The sequence below is a fragment of the Megascapheus bottae genome, chromosome 7 (genome assembly GCF_031878675.1).
Source record: "Megascapheus bottae isolate mThoBot1 chromosome 7, mThoBot2.hap1, whole genome shotgun sequence".
NCBI classification, from domain to species: Eukaryota; Metazoa; Chordata; class Mammalia; order Rodentia; family Geomyidae; genus Megascapheus; species Megascapheus bottae.
This window is the reverse complement of record NC_143515.1, coordinates 71,618,443-71,645,194: the sequence shown is the minus strand read 5'-3', so window position 1 is coordinate 71,645,194 and position 26,752 is coordinate 71,618,443. Positions and strand designations below refer to the sequence as shown.

Sequence of the window (26,752 nt, the reverse complement as noted above, 5' to 3'; positions counted from 1 at the left end):
AAGAATTAAAATCTAGGGCTGTATATATGCTAGGCAAGGGTTCCACTGAACTACATTTTACTCCTGCCTTTTCTTTTCCTTTTCATCCTTTATATGCTCCCTTATATATTCTTTGGTTTACTCTCCACCTGCCCCCCCAACCCCGTTCTCAGATACTTTTGCTTATTTAGATTCCAGTTCTTATTTTCTAATATATGCATTTAAGCCCTCAACCCCATCCAACATTACCCCTTCCAACTAGTTAACCAATTTTGTACCTGGCATGCCTGTAGCAAGACCCTGACCAAAAGCCAAAGTTGGATTTGCAGCTGCAGCTGCTGCAAGTGATTCTGCTTGCTGCCCTTGCTGACCCTGATTGGGAGTAAGAGGGCGCTGACCTGCTCCAGCACGAAGAACCTACAAAGGACAGATGACTCTCTTAAAAACAGTATTGTACAATAACAAATGTACCTGAGATAGTGGGGCATATATTACAAGTAGACTTTGTATAAGCTTACATGTAATCAAATTTACCTTAACAAATTACAAAATGAGCAGGGCGCAGGGGCTCACACCTGTAATCCTAGCTACTCAGGAAGCTGAAATCTGAGGATCAAGGTTCAAAGTGAGCCTGGGCACAAACCTGAAACTCTTATTTCCAATTAACCTCTAGAAAACGGGGAATGGGGCTTGGCTTCAGGGTAAGGCAGTAGCCTTGGGCTCAAGAGCTCAGAGACAGTGCCCAGCCCCAGTTCAAGTCCCATTAACCATAAATAAATAAACAAATAAATAAATCACAAAGTAACTTTAACATCAAAAACAATTAAAGCAACAGGGAAGTCCTACAAAGCTTGAGTTACAAGTTGTATTTAATTTTTGAATTGTTAACAAAGGCAGTATTTTCTTTTTTTCTTAAAGATATCTAAGAGTGGGCTAAGTGCTGGTGGCTCATGTCTATAATCCTAGGTACTCAGGAAGCCAAAATCTGACAATTATGGTTCAAAGCCAGCCTGGGTAGTAAAATCCAGAGACTCCTAACTCCACTAGACTACCAAAAAGCCAGAAATGGGGTTGTTGGCTCAAGTATTAGAGTGCTAGCCATTAGCAAAAAAGCTTTGCAACAGCACAAAAAGACGTGAGAATAAGCATAATGCGTCTTACAAAAATTTTAGATTAAAATTTATTTTCTAAGGCTGAAAACTGAGAGGAAGATTAAGCAAAATGAGACTCACGAGATCATGATGCAAAGCAAAAAGTCAGGTCAGGTCAATTTTTCAGAATTCAGAAAATTTAACAAAATGAATAAAAACTGCTTTTAGGCTAGTGTTCTACCACTTGAGCCACAGCAACCATTTAGACTGAAACATTAGTGTTTTTCTTGTTCTCCTCCCCACCTAACCCAGACTGGGTCTCACTATGTAGCCTCAGCTGGCCTTGAGCTTTTGATGCTTCCATCTTAGATTCTGAACACAAGCTACCATTAATAGCATAATCACTTTTAAGTGACAAAATAATAAGAAAACGAGTACAAAAAGCAAGCCAATGAAAGCAAAAGTAGTATACAAGAAAATCTTTAAATTCATATGATACTGAACAGAAAAAAAAATCATATGCAATAAAACAGTTGTGTCATACTATATGTCACATACTATTATAAACTAGGAAGAAAAAGTCTCATGGAATTTGAGGGGAATCCTTATCTATTAGTAGAAAAAGACCTACCTGTTGCTGACCAGGCTGGGCTTGAGAGGCTGCTTGCTGACTGGCTGTATTATTTGCCGCAGCTGCAGCTTGCTGCTGAAATAAATTGGCTGGATACACCCCCCATGGAACACCATAATACTGAGGTGGAACCACTGCTGGACCTAAACCCCATAACCCCCACAAAAACAAACAAAAGTCACTAGGGTTTTATACATGAGGCAAATTACCATTAACTATAAAAGAGGACTGACTAAACACTTAAGAGAAGAACAAAGATCCTTGGCTGATACAATATCCTAAAACTATATCAAACTCTTAACTGACAATTTAAAATAGCTAATTTTGTCTTTTTTTGGGGGTGGGGGGAAATGTTCATAGGGCTTGAGCTCCGGGCCTGAGTGCTGTCTCTGAGCTTTTTCATACATGGCTAATTCTCTCTTTGAATCTACAGCTCCAAGTCCTGTTTTCTCATGGACTTTGTTTCCTGCCCAGGCTTGGCTTTATACTGCAATCTTCCAATATCAGCCGGAATAAGAGGATTTTACAAGTATGAGCTACCGGCTAGTACCCTGCAATTTTGTCTATTGTTTAAATAAAAAAGTACAACTTCTAATGAGGATTGCTGCAAGATTGCTGGTACAGGTAGCCGATGCCTGAAATACTAGCTACTAGACTGAGATCTGAGGATTGCAACTTGAAGCCAGCCCAGATAGGAAAGCTTGTGAGATTTCTATCTCCAATAAATGAACAAAAAGCCAGAAGTGGAAATGTGGCTCAAATCCTAGTCTTTAGATATCTGCATAAAAAGAACAATTCATTACTGAAACTTTTTCTCCCTTGGTGCCAAGTCCTGAGGATGGAAATCAGGACCCAGATGCTGTCCCTGAGCTTTTGTGTTCAAGGGTAGCACTCCACCACTTGAGCCACAACTCCCCTCTGGTTTCTTCTGGGTGGTTAACTGTCTTAAGGACATTCTGCCTGGTCTGGCTTTGAATGACAATCCTCAGATCTAGGATTACAGATGCGTGCCAGAAGAACCCAATTTTAATTTTATCTTTACTTTCAAATTGTGCTTTAAGAAAAATGCAGATTCCAAGTTGGGCGTGGTAGCTCATGCCTGTAATCCTATTACTCAGGAGGCTGAGCTCTGAGGATCAAGGTTCAAAGCCATCCCGGCACAAAAGGACCTGAGACTCTTATCTCCAGTTAACCTCTAGAAAATGGGAAGTGTGGCTTGGCTCAAGGGTAGTAGCCTTGAGATGAAGAGTTCAGGGACAGCGCCCAGGCTAAGTTCAAGCCCCATGAAGGAAGGAAGGAAGGAAGGAAGGAAGGAAGGAAGGAAGGAAGGAAGGAAGGAAGGAAGGAAGGGAAGAAGGGAGGGAAGGGAAGGAAGGGAAAGGAGGGAGGGAGGGAGACTCCATGTTGTTGATTATTCTTCTGTATTTCTACAGAACAGCAAGGCTGCTAAAAAGCCTAAATTCACAATGTATAGTATGCTCCAAGTGAAATTACTGATCTCTTCAAATTACTTGTTTCAGTCTCATAGATTGTAAATGGTTCTCTGTATGTATAACCTATCAATGTTTTATGCACTGAATTTTTAAATGATACTCCAGAATATATATTATGTTAGAGATGCTTTTCGCATCATGCTTTTAGCTACCAGCTATCAAATAGGAATTTGAAATTAACTTTCCTTACTTGAAAAAAAATATTTGGGGGGCTGGGAGTGGTGGCTCACACCTGTAATCCTAACTACTCAGGAGGCTGAGATCTGAGGATCAGGGTTTAAAGCCAGTCTAGGCACTACTAAAGTCTGTGAGACTCATCTCCAATTAACCACCAGAAATCCAGAAGTGGCCCTGTGGTTCAAGGGGTATGGTGTTCAGGGACAGCGCCTAGCCCAGAGTTCAAGTACCACGACTGACCAAAAGAAAAAGAAAACCTGTTTTAATTATGTATTGGCATACATTCATTGTCTAGAGGAATTGTTTTGCTTTAAGTTACACACATAATACATACATTGGTTTACTCTGATCACATTCATTCTACTCTCTGGCCCCCTACCTACTTCTTTAAAACTTTTGACAGGGCCTGGAGTTTGGCCTAGTGGTAGAATGTTTGCTTGGTGTGCAAAGAAGGCCTGGAAAAGGTCAGAAGTGGTGCTGAGGCTCAAGTGGTGCTGAGGCTCTAGCCTTGAGAAAGTCCAAAGACAGTGCTCAGGCTCTGAGCTCAAGCCCAGGATTGGCAAAAATAAATAAATGAATGAATGAATAAATGAATACATAAATAAAAAATATAAAATCAACAGACCTCACTGTTCTACTCATACATGCAAATAAAACTACATTGGCCATATTTATGCTATTTACTTTTATTCCTCCCCTTCCTACTGATATCTTCTCCAAACACAGCCTTAAAACAAGATCTTGAGTTTGAAGTCCCTAAACTCCTAGAAAAACAGAAACCAGAAGTGAGCTTAATTCTAATAGACTAATGATAATCAAGTAACTGAGAGCAATACCTCAGAAATCAAAAATCAGCAATAACCTTGAGATTTCAAGCCCACCACTCACTTCAATAAACACACTTCAAAGACCGAAAGGGACTCATTTTATCCTCTATAACCAACATAAGCCTCACTTAAGACACATTTGTCTCCATAGTCAATTCAACCAAAAAAAAAAAAAGTTCCCAACAACTTTATGTAAGATCAGCAAATTGGATTTACTCAGTAAAACTATGTTAGCACACAACTTTCCCTTTGTTACATAAACAATAAAGGGAAGTTTGGGGTTTTATTTCAGATTGAGTAGTTGTCCTCACCTCTGACAAATTAAGTAACACTCCCCCCTCCCAATTCTAGCCTACTGTTTGTATTTTAACACTGGTGAAAAAGCATATGGATAGGTATTATCTAAAAAATTTTGCATATCTTTACAAGTGTCTTTGATCTTGGAATTCAACATACCTACCTCCAGCTTATTCTATGGAAAGTAATTTTATTTAGCATTGACTCTGAATTGGGACTGGTTATTACAATGGAGATGTACAACCAACAGCATAACATTTCTATAACCACAAAATGGAAACACAGAGCAATTACAGAAAGGAATACTTTGGGACAGGAGAACCTACCTATGAATAAGGCTTTCAGTTCAAATCCCATTATTGCTAGGCCCTTATCTTGTTGAAAATTAACTACCTGAAAATTCGGAATATTCCATTTTCCCCCTAAGAATTCTAAATTGCTCAAATAAAAATTAAGAATGAGAAATAAATTACCTGCTAATGTGGCTGCTGCAGCCAATCCTGCTGCAGTATATGGATCAGTCCCTGGAGGAGCAGCACTGATAATGTATGGATTTGGCACAAATGCAGCGGGAGCAAGGCCTGCTGAGAATACACCAGCTATATTTAAAAGGGGAGAAATGATGAATAAAAATGTAAAGCATTATTTTCTTCATTAAGTGACATTTTTCTTCTTATTCTGAGGTTGGGAAGCAGAATATGCCAATGGAAGCAGAATATGCCCACTTTTACTTCATAACCCTGAATATATAATGCTACCTGACTTGAACTTTTCTTTTTTTAAGCCTGAGACCAGAACTTAATTTGGCTTCTGCTGCTTTTACTCACTGGCTATAGCCCTACCAACTAAGCCACACCTCTCTTAAGAAACAATATATTCACTGCCAAAAAAGAAACAAGCTGACACAGTGGCTCATGCTTGTAATCTTAGCTACTTGGGGGCTGAGATCTGATGATCTCAGTTGAAGGCCAGCCCGGGCACTAAAGCCCTTGAAACTCATCTCCAATTAACCACTAGAAAACCCGAAGTGGGGCTGTGGCTCAAGGGGTAAGCCTTAAGCTGAAGAGCTCAGGGACAGTGCCCAGGCCCAGAGCTGAAGCCCTAGGTTTGATTCCTCGGTACCACATACACAGAAAAAGCCACAGTGGTGCTGTGGCTCAAGTGGTAAAGCTAGCCTTCAGAAAACTCAGGACTGGAAAAATAAAGAAAAAAGAATATACTCATTTCTAGACTTATGTAATCCTTCTATACATAACAGTAATAACAACTATCCAGCTGTCTAGAAGAATTAGATGTGATACTACATATGAAATGGCTATATTAGTATATGAGGCACAAAAGAAGTATTCAGAGCTACTTTTCAGTAGTTCTTATCCAATCTTTATTAAATTTTTAAAATATATATAGTAGTGTTCTCTTTTAGGACATTCCTGGGTGAGGATATATAATTTACACTATTTTCTGAAAATGTGTTGTCAGAACTATTTTCTCAGGAAAGTCTGACATGTGGAAAGTAAAAACTAAAGATAAGCTGAGTGCCATTGGTAATCCTACTCAGGAGGCTGAGAGCTGAGGATCATGACCTGAAACCTGATCAGGTACACATCTCAAATCAACCACCGAAAAACTTGAAATGGAGCTGTGGCTCAAGTGGTAGTGCTACCTTGAGCAAAAAAGCTCAGGGACAGTGCTTAAGCCCAGAGTTAAAGGACCAGGAAAAAAAATACTATGTCCTGGATAAGACTAATTAATGCCATAAAGATACTGATTTTCACCAAGCATGATGGCTCATACCTGTAATCCTAGCTATTCAAGAGGTTGAGATCTAAGGATAATGGTTTGAAGATATCCAGGTCAGCAAAGTCTGTGAGACATTCCCCCTTCCCAAACCCCAATACTGGGGCGTAAACACAGGTGGGCTCTGTTCCTTAGCTTCTCTTTGCTCAAGGATAGAACTCTATCACTTGAAACACTGCTCCACTTCAGGTTTTTTCTGAGTAGCTTATTGGTGGTAAGAGTCTGGCTGACTTCAAGCCACAATTCTCAATATTTGAGCCTCCTGAGAAGCTAAGATTACAGGCATGAGCCACTGGCGCCCAGCTTACGATCAAGCAATTTAATGGAAGAAAGCATTTTAAAGCAATTTATTTGGGGGCCAGGAATGTGGCCTAGTGGTAGAGTGCTTGCCTAGCATACATGAAGCCTTGGATTTGATTCCTTGGTAGCACATACACAGAAAAGGTTTTAAGTGGTGCTGTGGCTCAAAGACAGTGCCCAAGCCCTGAGTTGAAGTCCCAGGACTGGCAAAACAGAAACAAAATACAAGAAATTTCTTTGGGATTCATAATTGTTAATGTTTAAAAAAAAAAAAATACTCCTGGGGCTGGGAATTTGGTCTAGTGGTAGAGTACTTTGCCTAGCACGTACAAAAATACAAAAAGCCAGAAGTGGTGCTGTGGCTCAAGTGGAAGAGTGCTAGCTTTGAGAAAAAAGCCCAAGGACAGTGCTCAAGCCTTGAGTACAAGCCCCAGGACTGGCAATAAATAAATAAATAAATAAAATAATCACTCTTTATTAGTTAATGGATGGAAGTAAACCCATCTGAATTTCCAGGCCATTTGACTCTTCTCATTATAACTTTGATATAGACAACTTTCACCAAGTAACATTTTTACTTAACAAATGATAAAAATTATGAGATAGTTTCCTTAAACTTGACATTACAATTTTATTACTGTTGATCTCAATCTGATCCTTCAAAAAGTAGCAAAAGGAGAATGTCACCAAATCAGTCACTGAAAATAATTTCAAACACTTTAATGTAAGATTTTTCTAACAATTTAGTCAAAATGGTAATTTACAGACTCACCTATATGTGGCTGCTGGGCTGCTGCTAATGCATATTGCTGCTGTTGAGCTGCAGTTAACTGCTGAACTGTTAGTGCATTAGTCCTCTGGAAGAGCTATCAGAAGGAATGTTTATGGCAAAGATTAGTGTTAGAGCATTTCATTTTTAATTAAAGTTGTGAACAGAATATTTTAAATATGTAATTGAAGAACTTTCTCACATATAAGGACATTTTAGTCAATAAATCATTAATTGGTCAGGAACTTCTATCATTTATGTCACTGCCTCACTGCACTTCAGACTGTAACAGTTACATTTCAGAGTTTGTTTCAAATGCAGTCTTCTTTACCTGCTGTTGGGAATTGTAGTCAAAAAGGCCTACAGTAGATCCTGAAGAATCCATGGGTACCTGGTTACCAGGATAGTCAAACTGTAAGGGATCCAGACCAACTTGTTCCATGGCATCAAGATTCTGAGTTTCAGGATTTGAAAATTCTTCAACAAGTGGCTTATTAGCTGCAGGATTAGGAAGGGGACCCAATCCTTCTGGGGGATTAGTATTGGAGCCAAGGCGCTCAACTACTTCAGTTGGAGAGGCTTGACGACTTCCGGGAGTACGACTAAGGAATATAGAAAAGCATCATTAGTAAGATTAGCAACTCAAAAGAGAAAATGAGTAATTACAAAAAATCATGAAAAACAAGTTATTCAACATACTGAGAAAAAATAAAGTATTTTTGGGTCACTAACAATTTTACTTTGCCAGGTTTTTTTTTTGAGGGTGGTCCACTATTAGGGATTGAACTCGGGCCTGGGTGCTGTCCCTGAGCATTTTTGTTCAAGGCTGGCACTCTGCTACTTTGGGCAGCTCTGCTACTTTGGGCAGCTCTGCTTCCGGTTTTCTGTTGTTTAACTGGAGATAAGAGTCTCATGGACTTTTTCTATAAAGGCTGGCTTTGAACCCCAATCCTCAAATCTCAGCCACCTGAGGAGCTAGGATTGAAGGCATAATTATATCAACACCAGGCTATAACTACTTCTTAAAAGTCAGCTCTATGATGAGAAGACTCAAAGACAGTGCCCATCCTGACTTCAAGCCCCAGGCAAAAGTAAATAAATAAAATCTTAAAATCATACCACAGCTTCCTTAGTTTCCTCCACCAAAATGTAGTAACAGTGAACTAAATTTTAAACATTGGTTTCTCCCCACTAAAAATCTTCATGGTTTAAACTTTCTTTCCTTTTCTTTTCCTGGTCAGTTATGTGGATTGTATTCAGGTGTTGTCGGAGCTCTTTTGCTCAAGACTATTACTCTACCACATTGAGCCTCAGTGCCACTTCCAGTATTCTGGTAGCTAACTGGAGGTAAAGATCTCACAGATTTTCCTGACCAGGCTGGCTTTGAACCAGGGTCCTTAGACCTCAGCCTCTTGGGTTCTTTCCCTTACAAAAAACATAGTTTATTACTCTGAGGAACCACTCATTCAAAGTACATTCAAGCATAATTATATTACATAAAGTAATGCAATCAGTATGTTATACAGTTGTTACATCCATTTAACTAGCCTTAACTTCTGGTGCAACATGTGAGTATAAATATGAACAAAGAACAGTTTGAAAAGCAATTTGTAATTGTAAGAATTTTTTGTCCAATACCAAATGAGCATAATTTTACTTCATAGTCAATTACTGACCACTGCCAACATTTAAAGAAGGCCTTGATTATAGTTCTTTATTTCAGCTCTACTCCAGTAATCTATATTGAGTGTATCAGTTAACATACATATTGTGGATATGACAGTGACAATGTGGTCAGTTATTACTCTGAAAATAATTTTATAGACAAGTATTTAAGTAATAGTTATGTTTAACAATTTCTAAATATATATATAATACTGAAAGGAATATAATTAGAATGAAGTTCAACCTATCAAAGAGAACAGGACACTTAAGAAAACAGTATTAGGACCAGGAGGATAGCCTAGTGGTAGAGTGCTGGACTAGCATCCATGAAACCCTGGGTTCAATTTTTCCTGCACCACATACTCAGAAAGAGCCAAAAGCAGTGCTGTGGCTCTAGTGGCAGAGCGCTAGCCTCGAGGAAAAAGAGTCCAAGGATGGTGCCTAAACCCTGAGTTCAAGCTCCAGGAATGGGGGCGGGGGAGGGGAGAGAGGAGGTTGCGGGCGCAGCAAGGGGGGAGGTACAAGGGCAAGGGGGAGAGGAAGAAAACGGTATTATCAGTGGTGCTATTTCCTTGCTATAGTTAATGGTGTATTAACACTTCAATTATAAATATGCAACATGAAAGGTTTATAATCAACTGAGTTTTAAATACATGGTCTTTCCTCAAATTTAGATTAATAAGCACAAAAAAAAATCAGGAAAAGTCTAAAATAAACCAAATAATATTAAATTTGCTTCCTGTCAAAAGAGGTTTACTGGTTTTGGATGCCTTTTTGCACTCAGAACAGATGAAATGGCACTGTTTTTTTTTTTTCAAGGCATTGTTATTATTTTGGTAATTAAGGCAATAAGTTTAATAATACATCACCCACTGTGCACTCAATCTGTTAGCTAAGATTCCCAGTCCACAACATCTCACAGAAACTGCTCATTTTCAGATAAAGTCTCCAAAGCAGCTAACTATTAAAAGTGCAAAGTGTAGGAATCAGTATGAAGTCAAACTCCCTAACATAAAGTCACTGCTAAATCTTAAGACTAAAAGATTGGAATACTTGGTATTTAAAGAACTATATGACATATTAGCATATACATTTATTGCAGGAAAATCACTGATTCTAGTTTTAGCTTCTCATTCTAAGATTAAAAATTAAGTGGGGGTAGCAAAGAAAAGAGAAAGTATAGGGTTAGAAGAGAAAAATTCCACTGAAACGTACACAAACACAATCCTGAGTGGAGGGGAAAAACCCCAACCGAAGATTAAACCTTTAACTGAACTTTAGCAGCGGAAAAAAGTTCAAATTTAGACTACCTCATAAGCTGAAAATAGCAGCTTGCAGCAATATTCCTTTAACAAAATGTACTATTTTTAGTTTCATGGCTCATAATCACTCATTGTCATTATAAAAATACTTGTCCAGATTAGCACAATGAATGAAAATAAAGTAAACCTATATTGAAAAAAATGTCTAAAGCAATCACATCAACTGTTGTAATAATGCTTTTCTTCTTAAGAAAGTTAAAATCTTACTTAAAATCTTTGCAATCGGCATCCATTCCATTTGGCAAACCTCTGCCATTTATTTTAGAATCATCATCATCTTGTTTAAGATCTCTGTTTTGGTCCTCCTCAAATGGAGAAGCCTTGCCCTTCTGATCTCCTTTCTCAGGTCCATCTGTTTCAGCATCTCTAGTACCCTGAGGAAAAAGAATCTGTTTGATTCTGAATACATAATAGAACACACAAAAAGTACTATCAGGTGACCTAAAACTACACTGTAATGCATGTAAACCATCAATATACTGAATTTTGTATTTTTTTAGTCAATGCAAAAAATTGAGCACAATTTTAGTAAAGTCCAAATAAACATAACAGTATAACTAGTGATTTATAACAGAAGAGCTAAAGCAACCTTAACTATAGCGGTGCTGGAAAAGTAGTGCTGGAAAAGTAGTAATAACACAAACTTGGTTAGAAGATTCAATCCAGAATTACTTCCAGATCAGTAATATCAAGAGTATTCAATTTTAATTTTGTAAGAAATATTTCAAAATTAATCTGGGTTTATGTTAGTAAAATGATTAAGGACAAAAATTACTTTCAATAGTTTCGTTATTTTGTGTCTTTCACATATTTAGCAAGAAAGCAAATGTAAATAGCTACAAAATTTCTTGAGGTCTAGAAAGGAGGTAAATTGAACTTAAAAATGAAAATATCAAAATATCAAAACTTTCCTTAAAATACTTACAAAAGTTCCCTTCCTATATCGAGAATCCAATTTGTCAGCAGGAGAAGAACTTAATACATATTCTACCATGCTCACACCGAGGCCTCCACTTTCTGATCGCGGAGACAAAATTGCATTTACTTCACTGTTTCCATGAAAACCCTGTCCGGATCTTCTCTGTACCATAATAGGCTGGGACATTGAATGATCTATTTGAAAAGTAGAATATAATTATTTATTTGTACTTTTCAAGTGAACTAATATGAAGTTTTACAAATTAACATGCTCAAGAAAAAGCAGTTCATTTTACTTAAAACATTATTCCAATCTTATAATCTATTTTTTACTTGTCAACTCTTTTGAAAATACAAGATGAAAAATACATTGGTGGTAAGTAAAAGGCTATGCAAATGGTCACACCAAAAAGAAGGTAGATAACATTAACTTGAAAACTAAGACAGAGACTCGTGTCTCAAGACTACAATCTTAGCCGCTCGGAGGCTGAGGTCTGAAGATTGAGATCAAAGACAGCCTGGGCAGGAAAATCTATGAGACTCTCATCTCCAAATAACCACCAAGAAGCCAGAAGTGGAGTTGTGGCCCAAGTGGGAGCACTAGACTTGAGCATAGAAGCCTTGGGACAGAGCCCAGATCCTGAATTCAAGCCCCAGGATCAGCACACACAAAAAAACAAAACAATACACAAATCCCCAAGTGGGAGTGCTGAGGTTATATTATGGACAATTTAAGAACAAACTGTTATAGTACTATAAACACAAAGGAACCTGTTTTGAAAAGGCAGTAATACTTGGTAGAAAAATATACAGTGTATTTTAGATCCTTTTAAGTTATTAGTTCCTAGTAGTTTTAAAACAAAATTCTTTCAACATAATTATCTTTGTTATGTACTTATGACTTTAAAAAAGGCAATATTGAAGTCTGAGCTAATGAAATACAAACACATTTGAAGCTGTGAACTAATTTCTGTGGAAAAATTTTTTTTAAAATTTGGTCGGTCATGGGAATAGCACTCTACTACTCTGAGCCACAGTTTTCAGTTTACTTTCAGTTTTCTGGCAGCTAATTGTAGGTAAGACTCTCAAGGGCTTTGTGGGCTGGCTCTGAGCGGTGATCCTCCAGATCTTAGGCTCCTGAGTAGGTAGGATTGCAGCACTAGGCTTTAAAGTTATATTATGTTAAGACTAGATATCCAAATCCTACAGAACAGTCATTTTTAGATGTTTTAGAGGGAGTACTAATTTTTTTATTGTTGTTGCCAGTCCTAGGCTTGAACTCAGGGCCTTGGACTTTCTCAAGGCTAGAGCTCTACCACTTGAGCCTCAGCACCACTTCTGGCTCTTTTCTATATATGTGGTACCGAGGAATTGAACCCAGGTCTATGTGCATGCTAGGCAAGCACTCTACCACTAGGCCGAACACCTGGCCCAATGGCCCAGGAAGTACTAATTTTAAGAAGGCCTTTATTTGGCCCATGGAGTTAGTTCTTAGCTACAATGTAATCTAGGAAGTTTACCTTCTATTGAGAGATATGTGTGCGTGTGCGTGCGTGCGTGCGTGCGTGTGTGTGTGTGTGTGTGTGTGTTTAGTCAGTATCTAGGACTCTTAAGAAATTAAGGTCATCCCACATACTAAAATGATGTCCCACAATTCAAAGTTAGACTGTAACTCCCCTAAAAAGATGTTTTTAGCATCTTTTTTTTTTTTTAGTGGGGAGGGGGAGATTGGCCCTGGGGCCTAAACTCAGGGCCCACGTGCTGACCATAAGGTTTTTAATCTTACCATTTGAGCCACAGCTTTACATCTAGCTTTTTGGAAGACAATTGGAGATAGTCTCACAGACTTCCTACCCAGACTGGCTTCAAGACCAAACAAGAAGAAAAAAAGGCTAGGGTCTTTAATTCCATTATCTTTATGGGGAAGAGCAGGAAATGTTTCTATTTCCTACTTTATTCTGTTAAATTAAAATAAATCCTTCCTAAAACTTAAATCTTGTGAGACTCTGCTTACTGTTCAACTTCTTTTTCATTTTTTTATTTTTTTTGGGGGGGTGCCAGTTGTGGGACTTGAACTCTGGGCCTGCGCACTGTCCCTGGGAGTTCTAGCCCTGAACAAAAGGATCTCACAGACAGAATGACAGTAAAGGGGAAAAAAAAAAAAAAATATATATATATATATATATCATACAAACTTTTCTTTTTTAAAGTAGCTATATTAGGCCTTGAACTCAGGGCCTTAAACTTAGGGCCTTTAGCTCTCATTTGGCTTTTTCTGCACAAGGCTGACACTTAGGCCATCCATCAACTTCCAGGTTACTGGAAATAAGAGTCTCAGAACTTTTTGTCTAAGGATGACTTTGAACTGGGATCCTCATATTTCAGCACCAGTGCTCAGCTCAAAGGATTTTTAAGTATGTCCAATAAGATAAAACAGGTCATCTAAAAGCAAGCTACACAAAGAAAATAAAAGTGAAATAAAAGAATTAAATGAGAACACCATACTGGCTCATGCCTGTAATCCTTGCTACGCAGAAGGCTAAGATTTGAGGATCAAGGTTCAAAGCCAGCCCTGGCACAAAATGACCTTGAGACTCTTATTTCCAAGTAACCACTAGAAATCCAGAAGTGGGACTGTGGCTCAAGGGGTATAGCCTTGAGCTGAAGAGCTCAGGGATAGTGCCCAGGCCCAGAGTTCAAACCCCATGACCAACCCAAAAGAAAACATAAAACCAGTGAGATACTACTTCATACCTACTGGGACGGCCACAATTGGGTTTTTGGTTTGTTTTGTTTTCTGTTTTTAAATAGGAATAGCTGGGCAGTACCAGTGGATCATGCCAAAATCCTACTTACAGAAGAAGCTGAGGTCTTAGGATCCTAGTTCAAATCCAGCCTAAACTGAAAAATCTGTGAGACTCCTATCTCTAATTCATACCAAAAAAGCCGTAAGTTGAAACTGTGTTTTAAATAGTGAAGCACTAGCCTTCAGTGAGTAAGTTTGTGACAATGCCCAGGTCCAGAGTTCAAGCCCCACAGTCAAAGAAAGGGTAGTGAATTTAGGCACTACTCAATGTAAATATATAAAAAATAGAACTAGGAAACGAGAAAGGTGGGGATGCTAAGGGAGAGAGATAGTGGAAGGAGTGATGCTAAAGCACTATATATACATACGTGCACATTTTAAACTGAACCCTCTTTGTACAGCTACATCTTTCTACAGCTACTTGAAGATAACAAAATGGGGCGGGAGGAAGGGGTCTTAATGAGATAGACATTTAGTAAATTAAATGCACTAATCAAATAACTGTGCTGTCAGATAAGGGTTAATTGCTCTAAGAAAACATGAAGTAAAAAAGCTTGAGGCCCCAAGTTAAAGCCCCAGCCCTCCCTGCCCCTCCAATACATACACGTTCCACGAAACACTGAAACACTACGCAAATGTGATTTACTACAAAAATCTCAGTAAAGACATTATAAATTTTCTGTCCAAGATGTCTAGGGAGAGACTGTGCTTTTAAAAAAGATTGAATCCATTTGTAATTCTCACAAATATCAATGACTTACGAGAAGTTCCCCATGCAGTCTCTCTCCATTCATCATCCCCAAGAAATATGCTTTTTTGTCCATCTTTTGTTGAATCATCAGGTTCCCAAAATTTTTTGGTAGGCAAAAGCTATTGAGGAAGGAAAAAATTTACATTTCAAGTTTTATTCTAAATACAAAAATATTGAAGGAACAACAAACATGTCAGTTTTTGATGCTAATCAAAACTCATAAATCTATTTTCTAAGTTGTCTCATTAATAGTAAAGTAATTCCCTATATATGTTGATGTACAGGTTCTAATACAGACCTACATACAAATCAATGTCCACCTCCGAATTTCCAACATTTAGTTTCTTTTTTTCTTTTTGCCAGTCCTGGGCTTGAGCTCAGGCCTGAGCACTGTCCTTGGACTTTCTCAAGGCTAGAGCTCTACCACTTGAGCCTCAGCACCACTTCTGGCTTTTTTGTATGTATGTGGTACCAAGGAATCGAACCCGGGTCTTTGTGCATGCTAGGCACACTAGGCCAAACTCCCAGCCCCCAACATTTAGTTTCTTATGTGCTTTATATAATCTTCAAAAGGCTTATTAAATTTTTAAATAGACTAAAAATAATTAGTTTTCCTTTCACTTCCAAGAACTGATTTAATAATCATTTTTTATATACCTTCAAAAACAGAATTCTTTTTTTCATTTTTGCTTGTTATTCAAGCAAACATTACAAGTCTTAAGTGATTCTCAATTTTATCAACCAGTTAATACCATATCAGAAAGCTATATATGGGGGGGGGGAAGCAAAAAAAACCAAACTGCAAATCTGTTTTAAAGAATAATCTTATGGCTCTGTGCTCTAGCCTATGTGGAGATATGTACAGCATATAGAGACTATTGATACAACATACACTTGGGAAATTATTTTTTTAAATACTCATCAAGGCCTCTTTTCTAATATTCCTGACACTCACAGAAAGCCTACTTGGGATATGTTTATTTGACAAGACTGGTTTCTGTGCTGAGAGTTTGACCTAGTGGTAAAGTGCTTGCCTAGCATTCATGAAGACCTGGGTTCGATTCCTCAGTACCACATGTATAGAAAAAAGCCAAGTGGTGCTGTGGCTCAAGTGGTAGGGCTCTAGCCTTGAGAAAGTCCAAGGACACTAAGTTCAAGGCCCAAGACTGCCCCCGCCCCCCCCCACAAAATATATTTATAGATATTGGCTTCTGAGGCACACATTTGGTACTTTAGGCGTTCATAAGACACTTACCACTCTCACCCATGATTGGGTGCCCAGCCAGTGTTCACAATTAAACATGTGTATACTTTGATTGCTACATTAATCACATAAAACTACTTGTGTATGCCTCTTTAAATTCATAGTGACCTCATTTTAGGAAAGTCCACAAACATGCAGTCTATAATAAAATAATCTTTTATAACACTTGAATTAGGTTCTGAGAAATGCAGTTTTAGGAAGAGGAGATGCTAGAGACTGAAAGTGAGAATGCAAGATAGGAAAGACATAAAGCATGAATACAGACCAAACTTAAGAAAATATAGTGTATACAACAGGGTATATTCAAAATGAAATAGATTGAGAAGGTGAAACTGTAATGGTGGTAAAACTAATCAGGACCAACTATTATGTCTTTAGAACTGGATATTTTACTGAGTTCAACAGGGAATTCAGACAGATACAAGCTGGATACCTGTGACTCATGCTTATGACCCCACGTAGTCACGAGGCTAAGACAAGAGGATCCTGGTCAAAGCCAGTCAGGGAAGTAGCTAGTATTATAAATGTGAGCCACCACGCCCAGCAAGCAAGCTAATTTTTGAGGACCTAAATTCAAACCCTAGTACCAAAAAGCAAAATACAACACAACAGAAAAAAAAAATACAAAGGTGACATGTTTCAGAAAATGAACTACAATAATAAAACAGAAGAGGTAAAGAGATCAATTTAGAAAACCACAAAATTAAAATCAAGACAGTATGAACTCAAAGAGGGTACTAGTAGAACAGAGAAAACACAATGGAAGCTGGGTGCAGTGGCTTACATCTGTAATCCTACCTACCCAGGAGGCTGGGATCAGAGGATCATGGTTCAAATCTCTAGAAAACTGAAGTGGGGCTGTGGCTCAAGGGTAGGGTGGTAGCCTTGAGCTGAAGAGCTCATGGACAGCATCCAGGCCTAGCGTTCAAGCCCCATAGACCTCCCCCCGCCCCGCCCAAAAAAACCCCACAATGGATCTGAGTTGCATTTTTAGAGATAATGGGACCTCAATATAACTATAAGGATCTACTGACAGTATTATTGACCAAAATGGGGTTGGGGATGAGGTATGTGGCAATGTTAGAGAATAAATAAGAACAAGTATTTTTGAAGAGAAGAACAGAGGGCGACAATTTTAATTGCGGCACAGATTTCTAATTTAAAGATCTTTTACTAAATAAATATCTATCATTTATTTTTTAAGCATCTGTAATTTTACAGAGATGTGCTTTTTTTCTCCAAGAAAAGTTTTAAATATTAGGTTCTTACTGGGTTACAATGACCTGTATTCATAAAGCACAGATATTTTAAACAATAACTAGCAAAAATTCAACAACTTCCATTCTTTCAAGTTTTAAACCTTCACTATAAAAGATTCATGTAAACACTGAACTAATTATAAAGCTAACAATACTAACATTAAGACACTTGATAAACTGAACATTTACTCACAGTAAAATATCTCAAGTTAATGAATGCCGCAGCATACTGTATAAATAAGGGATTTCAGATAAAAATCATTCCTTTAAAAATGCTTTGATCCATACTTCATGAAGAAAAATGTATTCGATTAAATGGAGTAACAAATAAGAAATGTAAAGCAAAGTTACAATAAATAATAGCATCAAAGGCAAAGAAATGGCTAAGGGTAGCTATCTAATGAGTTAGGAGAAATAATAGGACTCCTATAAGGAGACTACTTCAGCATCTTTGGAGGAGGAGCTCAGTGAGTGACTTCATTCGTCACTGCTTTAAATCACAAATACTGTTTTGAGAGAGAGGACCTGAAGCATTTTAACTCCCCTCTATCCCCATAACTAGGATTTGAAAGGACACCTTCACATTTGCTGAGCAAGTACTCCGCCACTTAAGCTATGCCTCCAGAATGGGAAAACTGTCAAGCCCCATCTCTCCAACTTTTTTTGGGGGGAGGGGGGGTGCAGGGATTGGTCATGGGGCTTGAACTCTGGGCCTGGGTGCTGTCCCTGAGCTCTTCAGCTCAAGGCTACCACCCTATCCCTGGAGGCACAGTGCCACTTCTGGTTTTCTAGTGGTTAATTGGAGATAAGAGTTTCAAGGACTTTAGTGCCCAGGCTGGCTTAGAATTGTGATTCTCAGATTTCAGCCTCCTGAGTAGCTAGGATTACAGGCATAAGCTACCATACATAGGAGAAATTTTAGTAGTCAAAATTAATAACCTATGAAGGCCTTTAGCAATATTCTAGAAATTACTTTCTGTAACCATTTAGTGATTTAAAAACTTGTACTGATCTGTGACTAAGAATTAGAATGGACTAAATATAGGACAATTCAGAAAACAAAGTGTTAACATTTTTAAAGGCTTACATAGGTGAGAAAAACTATCTTTTCTATCAAAGTGTGTTGCTTAAAAGTTCCTGCTTTGGCCTGAAAGTGAAAGAGGAAAATTCAAAGTCACTTACTGTAAGGACATTTTACCCTATTTAAACTAGTTGGGCAGGCTCAACCTGAGTTCAACCACTCAGAACAAAGGTGCAAGGTCTGCTGCATTAGAGATAAACAAAGGAGCAGCAGCCTGCCTGGTCTGAGTGCTTGCTTGCCAAATTTTTGGCTTGTGGTATACTCTTCTGTAAATCATGCCTTGGTGTGACAATTATTTATTTTCGCATCTATTATAACTCCAATGTTTCTTGCAGAACATATTTATAACATATAATGAACTGATTTCAGCAACAGAAGAAAAAAAGAGATTTGCCCCTGGGGACTTATTTTAACATAGCAGAAATAAGGCAACACTATAGAAAACAAAACTAAGAAATCTTAAGTATCTGGATGTATCATCCAATAGGTATTATCTAGTATGAATTCCTATTAGTTCCAATCCCTTATGTATGAACCAATCAGTTCCTATTAGCTCCCTAGTTCACAAAATCCTTATTAGTTCCCTCATTTACAAAAGGTCCAAATCTATGTCTGGATAATCAGTATTTCTTGATAACAGTTCCTTTATCCTCAAGATATGCTTCAGTGGACAATGTTCATTCCTTCAGGGAATAAGCATGGCCTGCTCTCTTCATTTCCAGAGGAATCTTCTGCTCAATTTATAAGAAGTACACTTATACCTCAGACTTTCCTAATTACAAACTGTTACATAAATTTCCCAAACAGTGAAGTTAGCATAATATAAAAGTATTTAAAAGCTAGGGGCCTAGTGGCAGAGTGTTTGCCTAGCATGCATGAAGACCCAAGTCTGATTCCTCGGTACTATATACATAGAAAAAAAGCTGGAAGTGGTGCTGAGGCTTAAGTGGTAGAACTCTAGTCTTGACAAAGTCCAAGGACAGTGCTCAGTCCCTTAGTTCAAGCCCAGGACTGGTTAAAAAAAAAAAGCATTTAAAAGCTAAGTTCCACATTATAATGTTTTAAATTAAGGTGCTTATGTAGTTCATTATCCAAATTGAGAAACTTTTAAGAGACTGTATTTCTAATTATGTCATGACAGATTTATTAACTGAGACTATCCTGAGCAAATGAGGATGTAGGGTTGCTTATAAACAAAAAATAATCAGATTGGAAAAAAAGCAAAAAATAAACAAAGCCAACCTGGGCAGAAAAGTCCTCAAGAGATGTGGCTCAAGTAGAAAGGATGCAAGCTGTGAGCAATAAAATCAAGAGGCTCTGAGTTCAAGCGGTGTGCAGAACACAAAAACACAAAGTCATGGAGTGGTGGTTCATGCCAGTAATCCTAGCTACTCAGGAGGCTAAGATCTGAGGATCAAGGTTCAAGGTTCAAAGCCAGCCCAGGGAACAAAAGGACCCGAGACTCCAAACCCCTAGAAAATAGGAAGTGGGGCTTGGCTCCAGGGTAGGGCGGTAGCCTTGAGCTGAAGAGCTCAGAGACATCATGACCCACAAAACAAACAAACAAACAAAAAACCCACAAGGTCATTTCCCAGAAACCAAGAAAGATAGGTTTCTAGATACTTTTCTGTAAATGAAAGGAATATTTATAAATTTGTTATATCCCTTCATACTAGACAGTAAACATTAAATGTAGTATCATAAATAGCCAAGACATTCAGGAGTTCAAACTTCAAGTTACTTCACTTTCTCATGTGTAAAGGTAAGTTAAGACTAGAATGAAAAGACATTAAGTATTCTGCTCAATACATCATCTAGCACTCATGTAAGTATTGGGAGCTTTTAATACCTCCAAGAATGGTTTAATAATATAAAATATAAATTAAAACTTTCAGCAACCTTTTAAACTGGCTAAAAGAATCGTATCATTCATTACTAAGATTTTGTCATGTTTGCCTTCTTTGTCTTATATATCAATTTGAGTATTATTAGGAGATGAAGAAACATTGCTACTTAGGAAGCATAGTTGTCTTAATATATTCACACGCTACATAAAGAAACAGAGGCAGAGGTTAAACTGCCCAAAGTCACAAATACACCAGACATTGCTGAGATCTGAACCTCTATCTGAAGGGCTTTGTAAAAAACTTTGAATACCACAGAAAGTAAGTTTTTTCAGTCAGTGTAACTCACCAATATTTCTAAAAAATTGCCAGTATCAGATCATTAGTTGGTAAAATGAAAAATTATAGTGGAACCTATGATCTCATTACAGTAAACCTTAGAATTTTGTCAAGACAGAAATTATGTAGAGTAAGGCGGCGGCGGCAGTGGTGGTGGTGGTTCATGCCTGTAATCCTGCTACTCAGGAAGCTAAGATCTGAGGTTCAAGGTTCAAAGCCAGCCCAGGGAATAAAAGGACCTGAGACTCTTATTTCCAAACCCCTAGAAAATGGGAAGTGGGGCTTGGCTCAAGGGTAGGGCGGCAGCCTTGAGCTGAAGAGCTCAGGACTGCGCCCAGCAGAGTGTAAGCCCCTTACCCACCCACCCCCAAAGAAATTATGTAGATAGTGAAACAATCTGAAATAGCTCTTTTCCATTCTATCTCTCCCCAATGGCTAAGATTAAAGAGCATTTATAAGATTATATATAAACCACAGAACATGTCAGTTTTATTTCTATTGTTAAAGAAACTAGGCTTGGGCCAGAGTGTAGCCTAATGGTAGAGTGTTCACCTAGCATGTATGAAGCCCTAGGTCTGATTCTTCCCTCTGTACCACATACTCAGAAAAAGCCCTAAGTGGCTGTGTGGCTCAAACAGTAGAGCATTAGCCTTGAGAAAGCTCATGGATAGTAGGCAGGCCCAGCAGAGTTCAAGCCCAAGGACGAACAAAAACAAAAACAAAAACAAAAAAACAACTTCTTATTTAAAGCCCTAACACCAAGCAGGAAAAAACCTCCGTATTTTCACTTCACCACAATATCTGGGATTTGTGGGACATAAATTGTTAGTTTTCTTTAAATATGTTTTTGTCCTAGAAAGAAATTACTTATCACACACTAAACTATAAAACTGTTCCAAAAACATTAACTTGATTATTTAAAATTAATTTGGGTGTTACCCAAAGAAATTCAAGCAGACCTGGCTCATATGCATAATCCTAGCTACTCAGGTAGAGATCTGAGGATAGGGGTTCAAAGCCACCCTGGGTTCCATGAGACTCATCTCCAATTAGCAACCAGCAACGAGAAGTGGTGCTGTTGCTCAAAATGGTAGTGTTAGCCTTGAGGGAAAGAGCTCAGGGACAGAGCCCAGACCACCCTACAACTGATTCTCTATCGCTCTAATCCCACCCCCGCATCCCCCCCAAAAAGAATTCCAGGACCAGGCTTTCCATTATTTTGCAGATAAACTAGAACTCAGCTAAAACCTGGAAAACAGTATACTTGAGTCAAAATACTATATATATATTAAGAAAGCTAAATATGTTATGAATTAGCTTTACTCTTTGTAAGCCATATGGCATAATAAAAATCAGTAGAATTTTTTTAACAACAACAACAAAAAAACAATACTAGGGAAAAAATAGAAAGGACAAACTTAAAAATAGATAAATACAAATCTGTTCCTGTTTGGGAATGAACAACCAAGAGACTATCCTTCGGATAATGGCTCATTAAGCCATCACAATTAAAAAAAATATATTTAAGTGATTCGTATATGTAAATGAAATGTTTATTCCTATATTAGATTTATAACACTCAATACATGATAAGCAAAACTTTGTCTTTTGTCTTTAGTAAGTCAAAAACAGGCAATCCATTTCAAAAGGACCATGCACTTTCAAGAAAGAAAAACCCAAAATATGAACTAGAAAAAGAAAACAATAAAGAAAAAAAATCAAGCATTAAAAAAAAAAAGAAAAAAAAATAACAAGCCAGAAACTCAAGGCTGCTTTTAACCTATTCCAGTGAATGAATTCTGGGATTAAAAAACAACAACAACGCACCTCACCTGTCAGGAAAGGAGGAGAAGACTGGTAAGAGAGAGAGAGGCAAAGAAGGAAATCCCAGAAGGTTCCCTGCTGCCTGTGAGATGAGGAAAGATAGAAAGGCTTGTGGGAGAACCCAGAGACAGAACTGAGTAGGTTTCTTAGCTATCTCTTAAGAGGCAACAATATTAATAATACATAAAATTAGTGATAACAGCTTAGGCAAAAATACATTTCAACTAGATGAGGTCATCTGAAACATCTGTTAATATCTAGATTTAATCTTATTTCTTTTAATATACTTATCAACCAAGCTCCTCTTCCTAAAATCTTCTTCCATCCCCAAATAACTAACTGGACCACTGTTTTTCGTTTGTATTTTGGTTGTTGTGTGACTTGAATTCTGGGCCTGGGCACTGTCCCTGAGCTCTTCAGCTCAAAGCTAGCACTCTCCCCCTTGAACCACAGCACCATTTCCAGTTTTCTGGTGATTAATTGAAGATAACAGTCGCTTGGTCTTTAGTGCTCTGGCTGGCTTTGAACCGAGATCCTCAAAACTCAGCTTCCTGAATAGCTAGGATTACAGGCCTGACCCACTGCTCCCCTGGTCCTTGCAGGGGGGGGGGGGGAAGGTCTCAGTCGTGGAGCTTGAATCTGGGCCTGAGCCCTGTCCCTGAGCTCTTCAGTTCAAAGCTAGGGCTCTACCACTTGAATCACAGTGCCACTTTCAGTTTTCTGGTGGTTAACTGGAAATAAGAATCTCATGGCCTTACATCCCTGGCTGGCTTTGAACTATAATCTCAGATCTCGGCCTCTTGAGTAGCTAGGATTATAGGTGTAAGCCACCTCAACCTGGCTTCTGACCGGGACATTTTTTTTTAAGCTACAAAGCTATTTTAAGATTATATATTATTTAGAAAGAGAATAGGGAATATGTGTAATTAAACACATAATGCACATCTGGTAAGTGAACAAGTCTAGTATGACTGTGATTCTCCTCACTATTAAGAGAATCAAGTTCAGAACACGAGGTCTGGTTCAGCCTTATAGCTCATATCCCTATTACCACTGGTGGGGGGATAGGAGGGGATATCAAAACGAACTCAAGATTTGTCATAGACTAGAATGCTAGAAACAGTTCAACTTGATCTTCCTCCTCCCCACCTCCTGTGACGTGACTGCAACTCCCTATGTAGCCAAGACTGGCCTGAAACTCATCCTTCTGCCTCACCCTCTTGAGTGCTGGAATTAAAGATAGAAATCACCAAATGTGGCTTCTAAATCTGAATTTAAGGTATCTTATTCTGCTATCTAAAGACCAAAGAAAATAAGTGGCTGGAAAAGAATAAAACTCTTTTCAAATGCCATTATGGGATTAGTTTCCATAGTGTAAACAATATTTAAGCAGCTACTTCCCTGCAGTGAGGGCAGTTTTTTAAAATAAAAAATAATATTCCCGCTCTCAAATTTCTCTTAGGGCCCAGAATTATACCTTGTACACTGGACTAAGAAGTTAATTTTGGCAATACTTTTAATCTTAAGCACCTTAACTCACCCTTAAATCAGTCCTCTGAAAATGACAAACTCTTTGGACAACGCTGTTCTGAAGAAGGGGAGGGTTAGCTAGCTGCAAGGTGCCCTCTTGTGGCTCAAAGGAGTGACTGGACTCTTTTTCTGCATCTGAAGAGCACAGCATTGGATGGAGTGAGTCTCACGAAGGTCTCTAGTCTACCAAAGTAAAATAATCTCCAGGAGCAAGCAATTAATTATCCATCTTAGGTCTGTTTACTGTTATTTTCTATTATCAAAGTCCACCTTTCACATATGTGTAGGTATGGAACATGATGGAAATAAAGGCATGATCACAAGAGTTTTCATAATTCAAGTTCTCTAAAAAATTCATTAGTGATATGACAGGCTAAGTATTTCAGATGTCTTAAAATGTATAATGGTAAGATTAAATTCTATGTCCCAAGGAAAACCATAGATTAACAGGAATGACAAAATTTACTAAAAAAATGTGCAGTGCCTATTAGGTGAGGCATTCAAAGCTAGTGACTTACGGATGAGACAAATATAAAACAAACTATAGCAAGTTGTATAAAAGTATGCATAAAGAAACAAAAGGACAAGTCAGATGAAAAGTAATTCTACTGCAGATAGCAATGGGACAATACATAGTCTTCAATAAAGCTTTGTAGAGGACAAGAAGTTAATGAAGCAAATAATGTTGGGTAAACAGAGATTTGTGAGAATAGCGAACAACCAAGTGTAGCATATATACATCAAATGGAAGAACAAAACTAAGGATTATCTTCTGGAAAAGCTAATTATGTATGGCTCCATGTCAGATTAGAAGACATTATATCAAGTCAAGTCAAATCACCTAGATAAAAACAACACACTAAAACTTACAGGGCTAAAAAAGAACAGCCAAAACCACAACTATACTTATATAATTTGAGACAAATAATAGATATGACTGAAAGACATACCACTATTTTCAAAAAGATTTATGAGTTAAAAATAAGTTTGAGATAGAGATTCCCTCCTTGAACACTTGTTTGTTAAACTTGTTATTTAAAATATGATGTAAAAATCAACATTAATAAATTCTTAAAAAAAATAAGTTTGAGAGGGTCAAGTTAAGTGAGGTATTAAGTTTTTAGTACTGGCAAATATTTACCTCTCCCATTCCCCGAGATTCTAATGCAAGAGCTTGAAAATCATGATTCATTTCATCCACAGATCAAACCTGTTGAATAACAAAAACAAAAATTAGAAAATTTTAAATCAAGAATGCTCTATCATATTGCTGCTATTACTATTAGCAAGATCTAAGATAGGCAGGAACAGACTTCTCTATGAAAACAGAGAATAAAGTACACAAATTAAAGGTACAAAAGAATAATATGCATTAAGACTTGTAGAATAACCATGTGGCGTAAAACTTCAAAGTTTGTAAACAAAACACCCAGTCCAAACATTAAAATATTTCCTATTAAAAAACTGTTTCAGGACTGGGAGCATGGCCTAGTGGTAGAGTTCTTGCCTAGCATGCACAAAGCCCTGGGTTTGATTCCTCAGTACTACATCAACAGAAAAAGCCAGAAGTGGCACTGTGGTTCAAGTAGTAGAGCGCTAACCTTGAGAAAGCCCAAGGATAGTGCCCAGGCCCTGAGTTCAAGCCCCAGGACTGGCAAAAAGCAAACAAAACAAAACAACAAAAAAAAAACTGTTTCATATAACTTATTCCTTTGAAAATGGGGACAAGAACATGAGAATGATTGTTAAGTAATGCACCTTCTATCTGGTGAATATAATGTAACCCTTCTATTACAATAAAAAATAATAACTTATTCCTTTGATTCTTCAAAATTTCACCATTTCATTGACTTGTAACTCTTATACAGATTTAAGTATCAATACCTAAAGCAATAAAACAACGATCCACTTGAAAATAAATGTAACATTACAGCGAAAGCAGTTACAGTATTGAGGTAATTCTTAGTTTTTCCCCCAAGACAAAAGCATAGTTTTCTTGATCTTTTGATTCCTAACAATTTGAGTCACTATCATTTATGTGACAATGGGTTCAGTCAGTAAACCTTTACTTTCTGCAATGAGAATGCTAGAAAAAGTCAGGTATCATTGTCTCTCACCTGTAACCCTAGCTATTCAGGAAGGTGAGATCTGAGGATCATGGTTTGAAACCAGCCCAAGCAAGAAAATCTATAACACATTTATCTCCAATTAAGAATGAAAAAGCTGGAGGTGAGGTTGAAGCAAAAGGCAGAGTACTAGCTTTGAGCAAAAATCCTCATGAGGGCCAGGAATGTGGCCTAGTGGTAGAGTGCTTGCCTAGCATACACAAATCCCTGAGTTTGGTTCCCGGGGACTACATACACAGAAGTGTACGCAGAAGCTGGAAGTAGTGCACGCAGAAGCTGGAAGTAGTGCTGTGGCTCAAGTGGCAGAGCGCTAGCCGTGAGCAAAAAGTGTCCAAGGACAGTGCCCAGGCCCAGAGTTCAAGCCCCATGACTGGCAAAAAAAGGAAAGAAATAGAGAGCAGGGGGGAGGATGGAGGAAGAGGGGTTGAGGGGGGGAGTTAAGGAGGGGAGGGAATAGGAAGGAGAAGGAGGAGAAGGGACAGGGACAGGCTCGACTCATGAACAGTCTGTCTGGGCAGCTGTGGCTCAATGGCTATAATCGTAGCTACTCAGGAAGCTGAGATCTGAGGATCACAGGTTAAAGTCAGTCTGGGCAGGAAAGTCCTCCAATAAATTCCTCAGAAAAAGCCAGAAATGAGGCTGTGGCTCAAGTGGTAGAACAC

At 38.1% G+C, this 26,752-nt stretch overlaps 1 protein-coding gene across 10 annotated transcripts in view; it reads right to left on the bottom strand.

Annotated features, from left to right (window-relative positions):
- Positions 1–26,752, bottom strand: part of Pum2 (pumilio RNA binding family member 2) — a 76,813-nt gene that overhangs the window by 35,468 nt on the left and 14,593 nt on the right. For 5 of the 10 annotated variants that reach the window (XM_090337390.1, XM_090337392.1, XM_090337394.1 and 2 more), the window contains exons 2-10: positions 25,106–25,174; positions 14,834–14,942; positions 11,274–11,461; positions 10,556–10,722; positions 7,693–7,963; positions 7,365–7,458; positions 4,969–5,094; positions 1,702–1,844; positions 258–396 (exon numbers count right to left, since the gene is read on the bottom strand). In XM_090337390.1, the coding sequence (XP_090193516.1) occupies positions 258–396; positions 1,702–1,844; positions 4,969–5,094; positions 7,365–7,458; positions 7,693–7,963; positions 10,556–10,722; positions 11,274–11,461; positions 14,834–14,942; positions 25,106–25,156 (1,288 nt within the window). In that variant the 5' untranslated portion in view covers positions 25,157–25,174. Of the gene's footprint in view, positions 1–257; positions 397–1,701; positions 1,845–4,968; positions 5,095–7,364; positions 7,459–7,692; positions 7,964–10,555; positions 10,723–11,273; positions 11,462–14,833; positions 14,943–23,974; positions 24,096–25,105; positions 25,175–26,752 lie in introns of those variants that run through there. The other 5 variants (XM_090337393.1, XM_090337399.1, XM_090337400.1 and 2 more) reach the window with 2 other exon arrangements.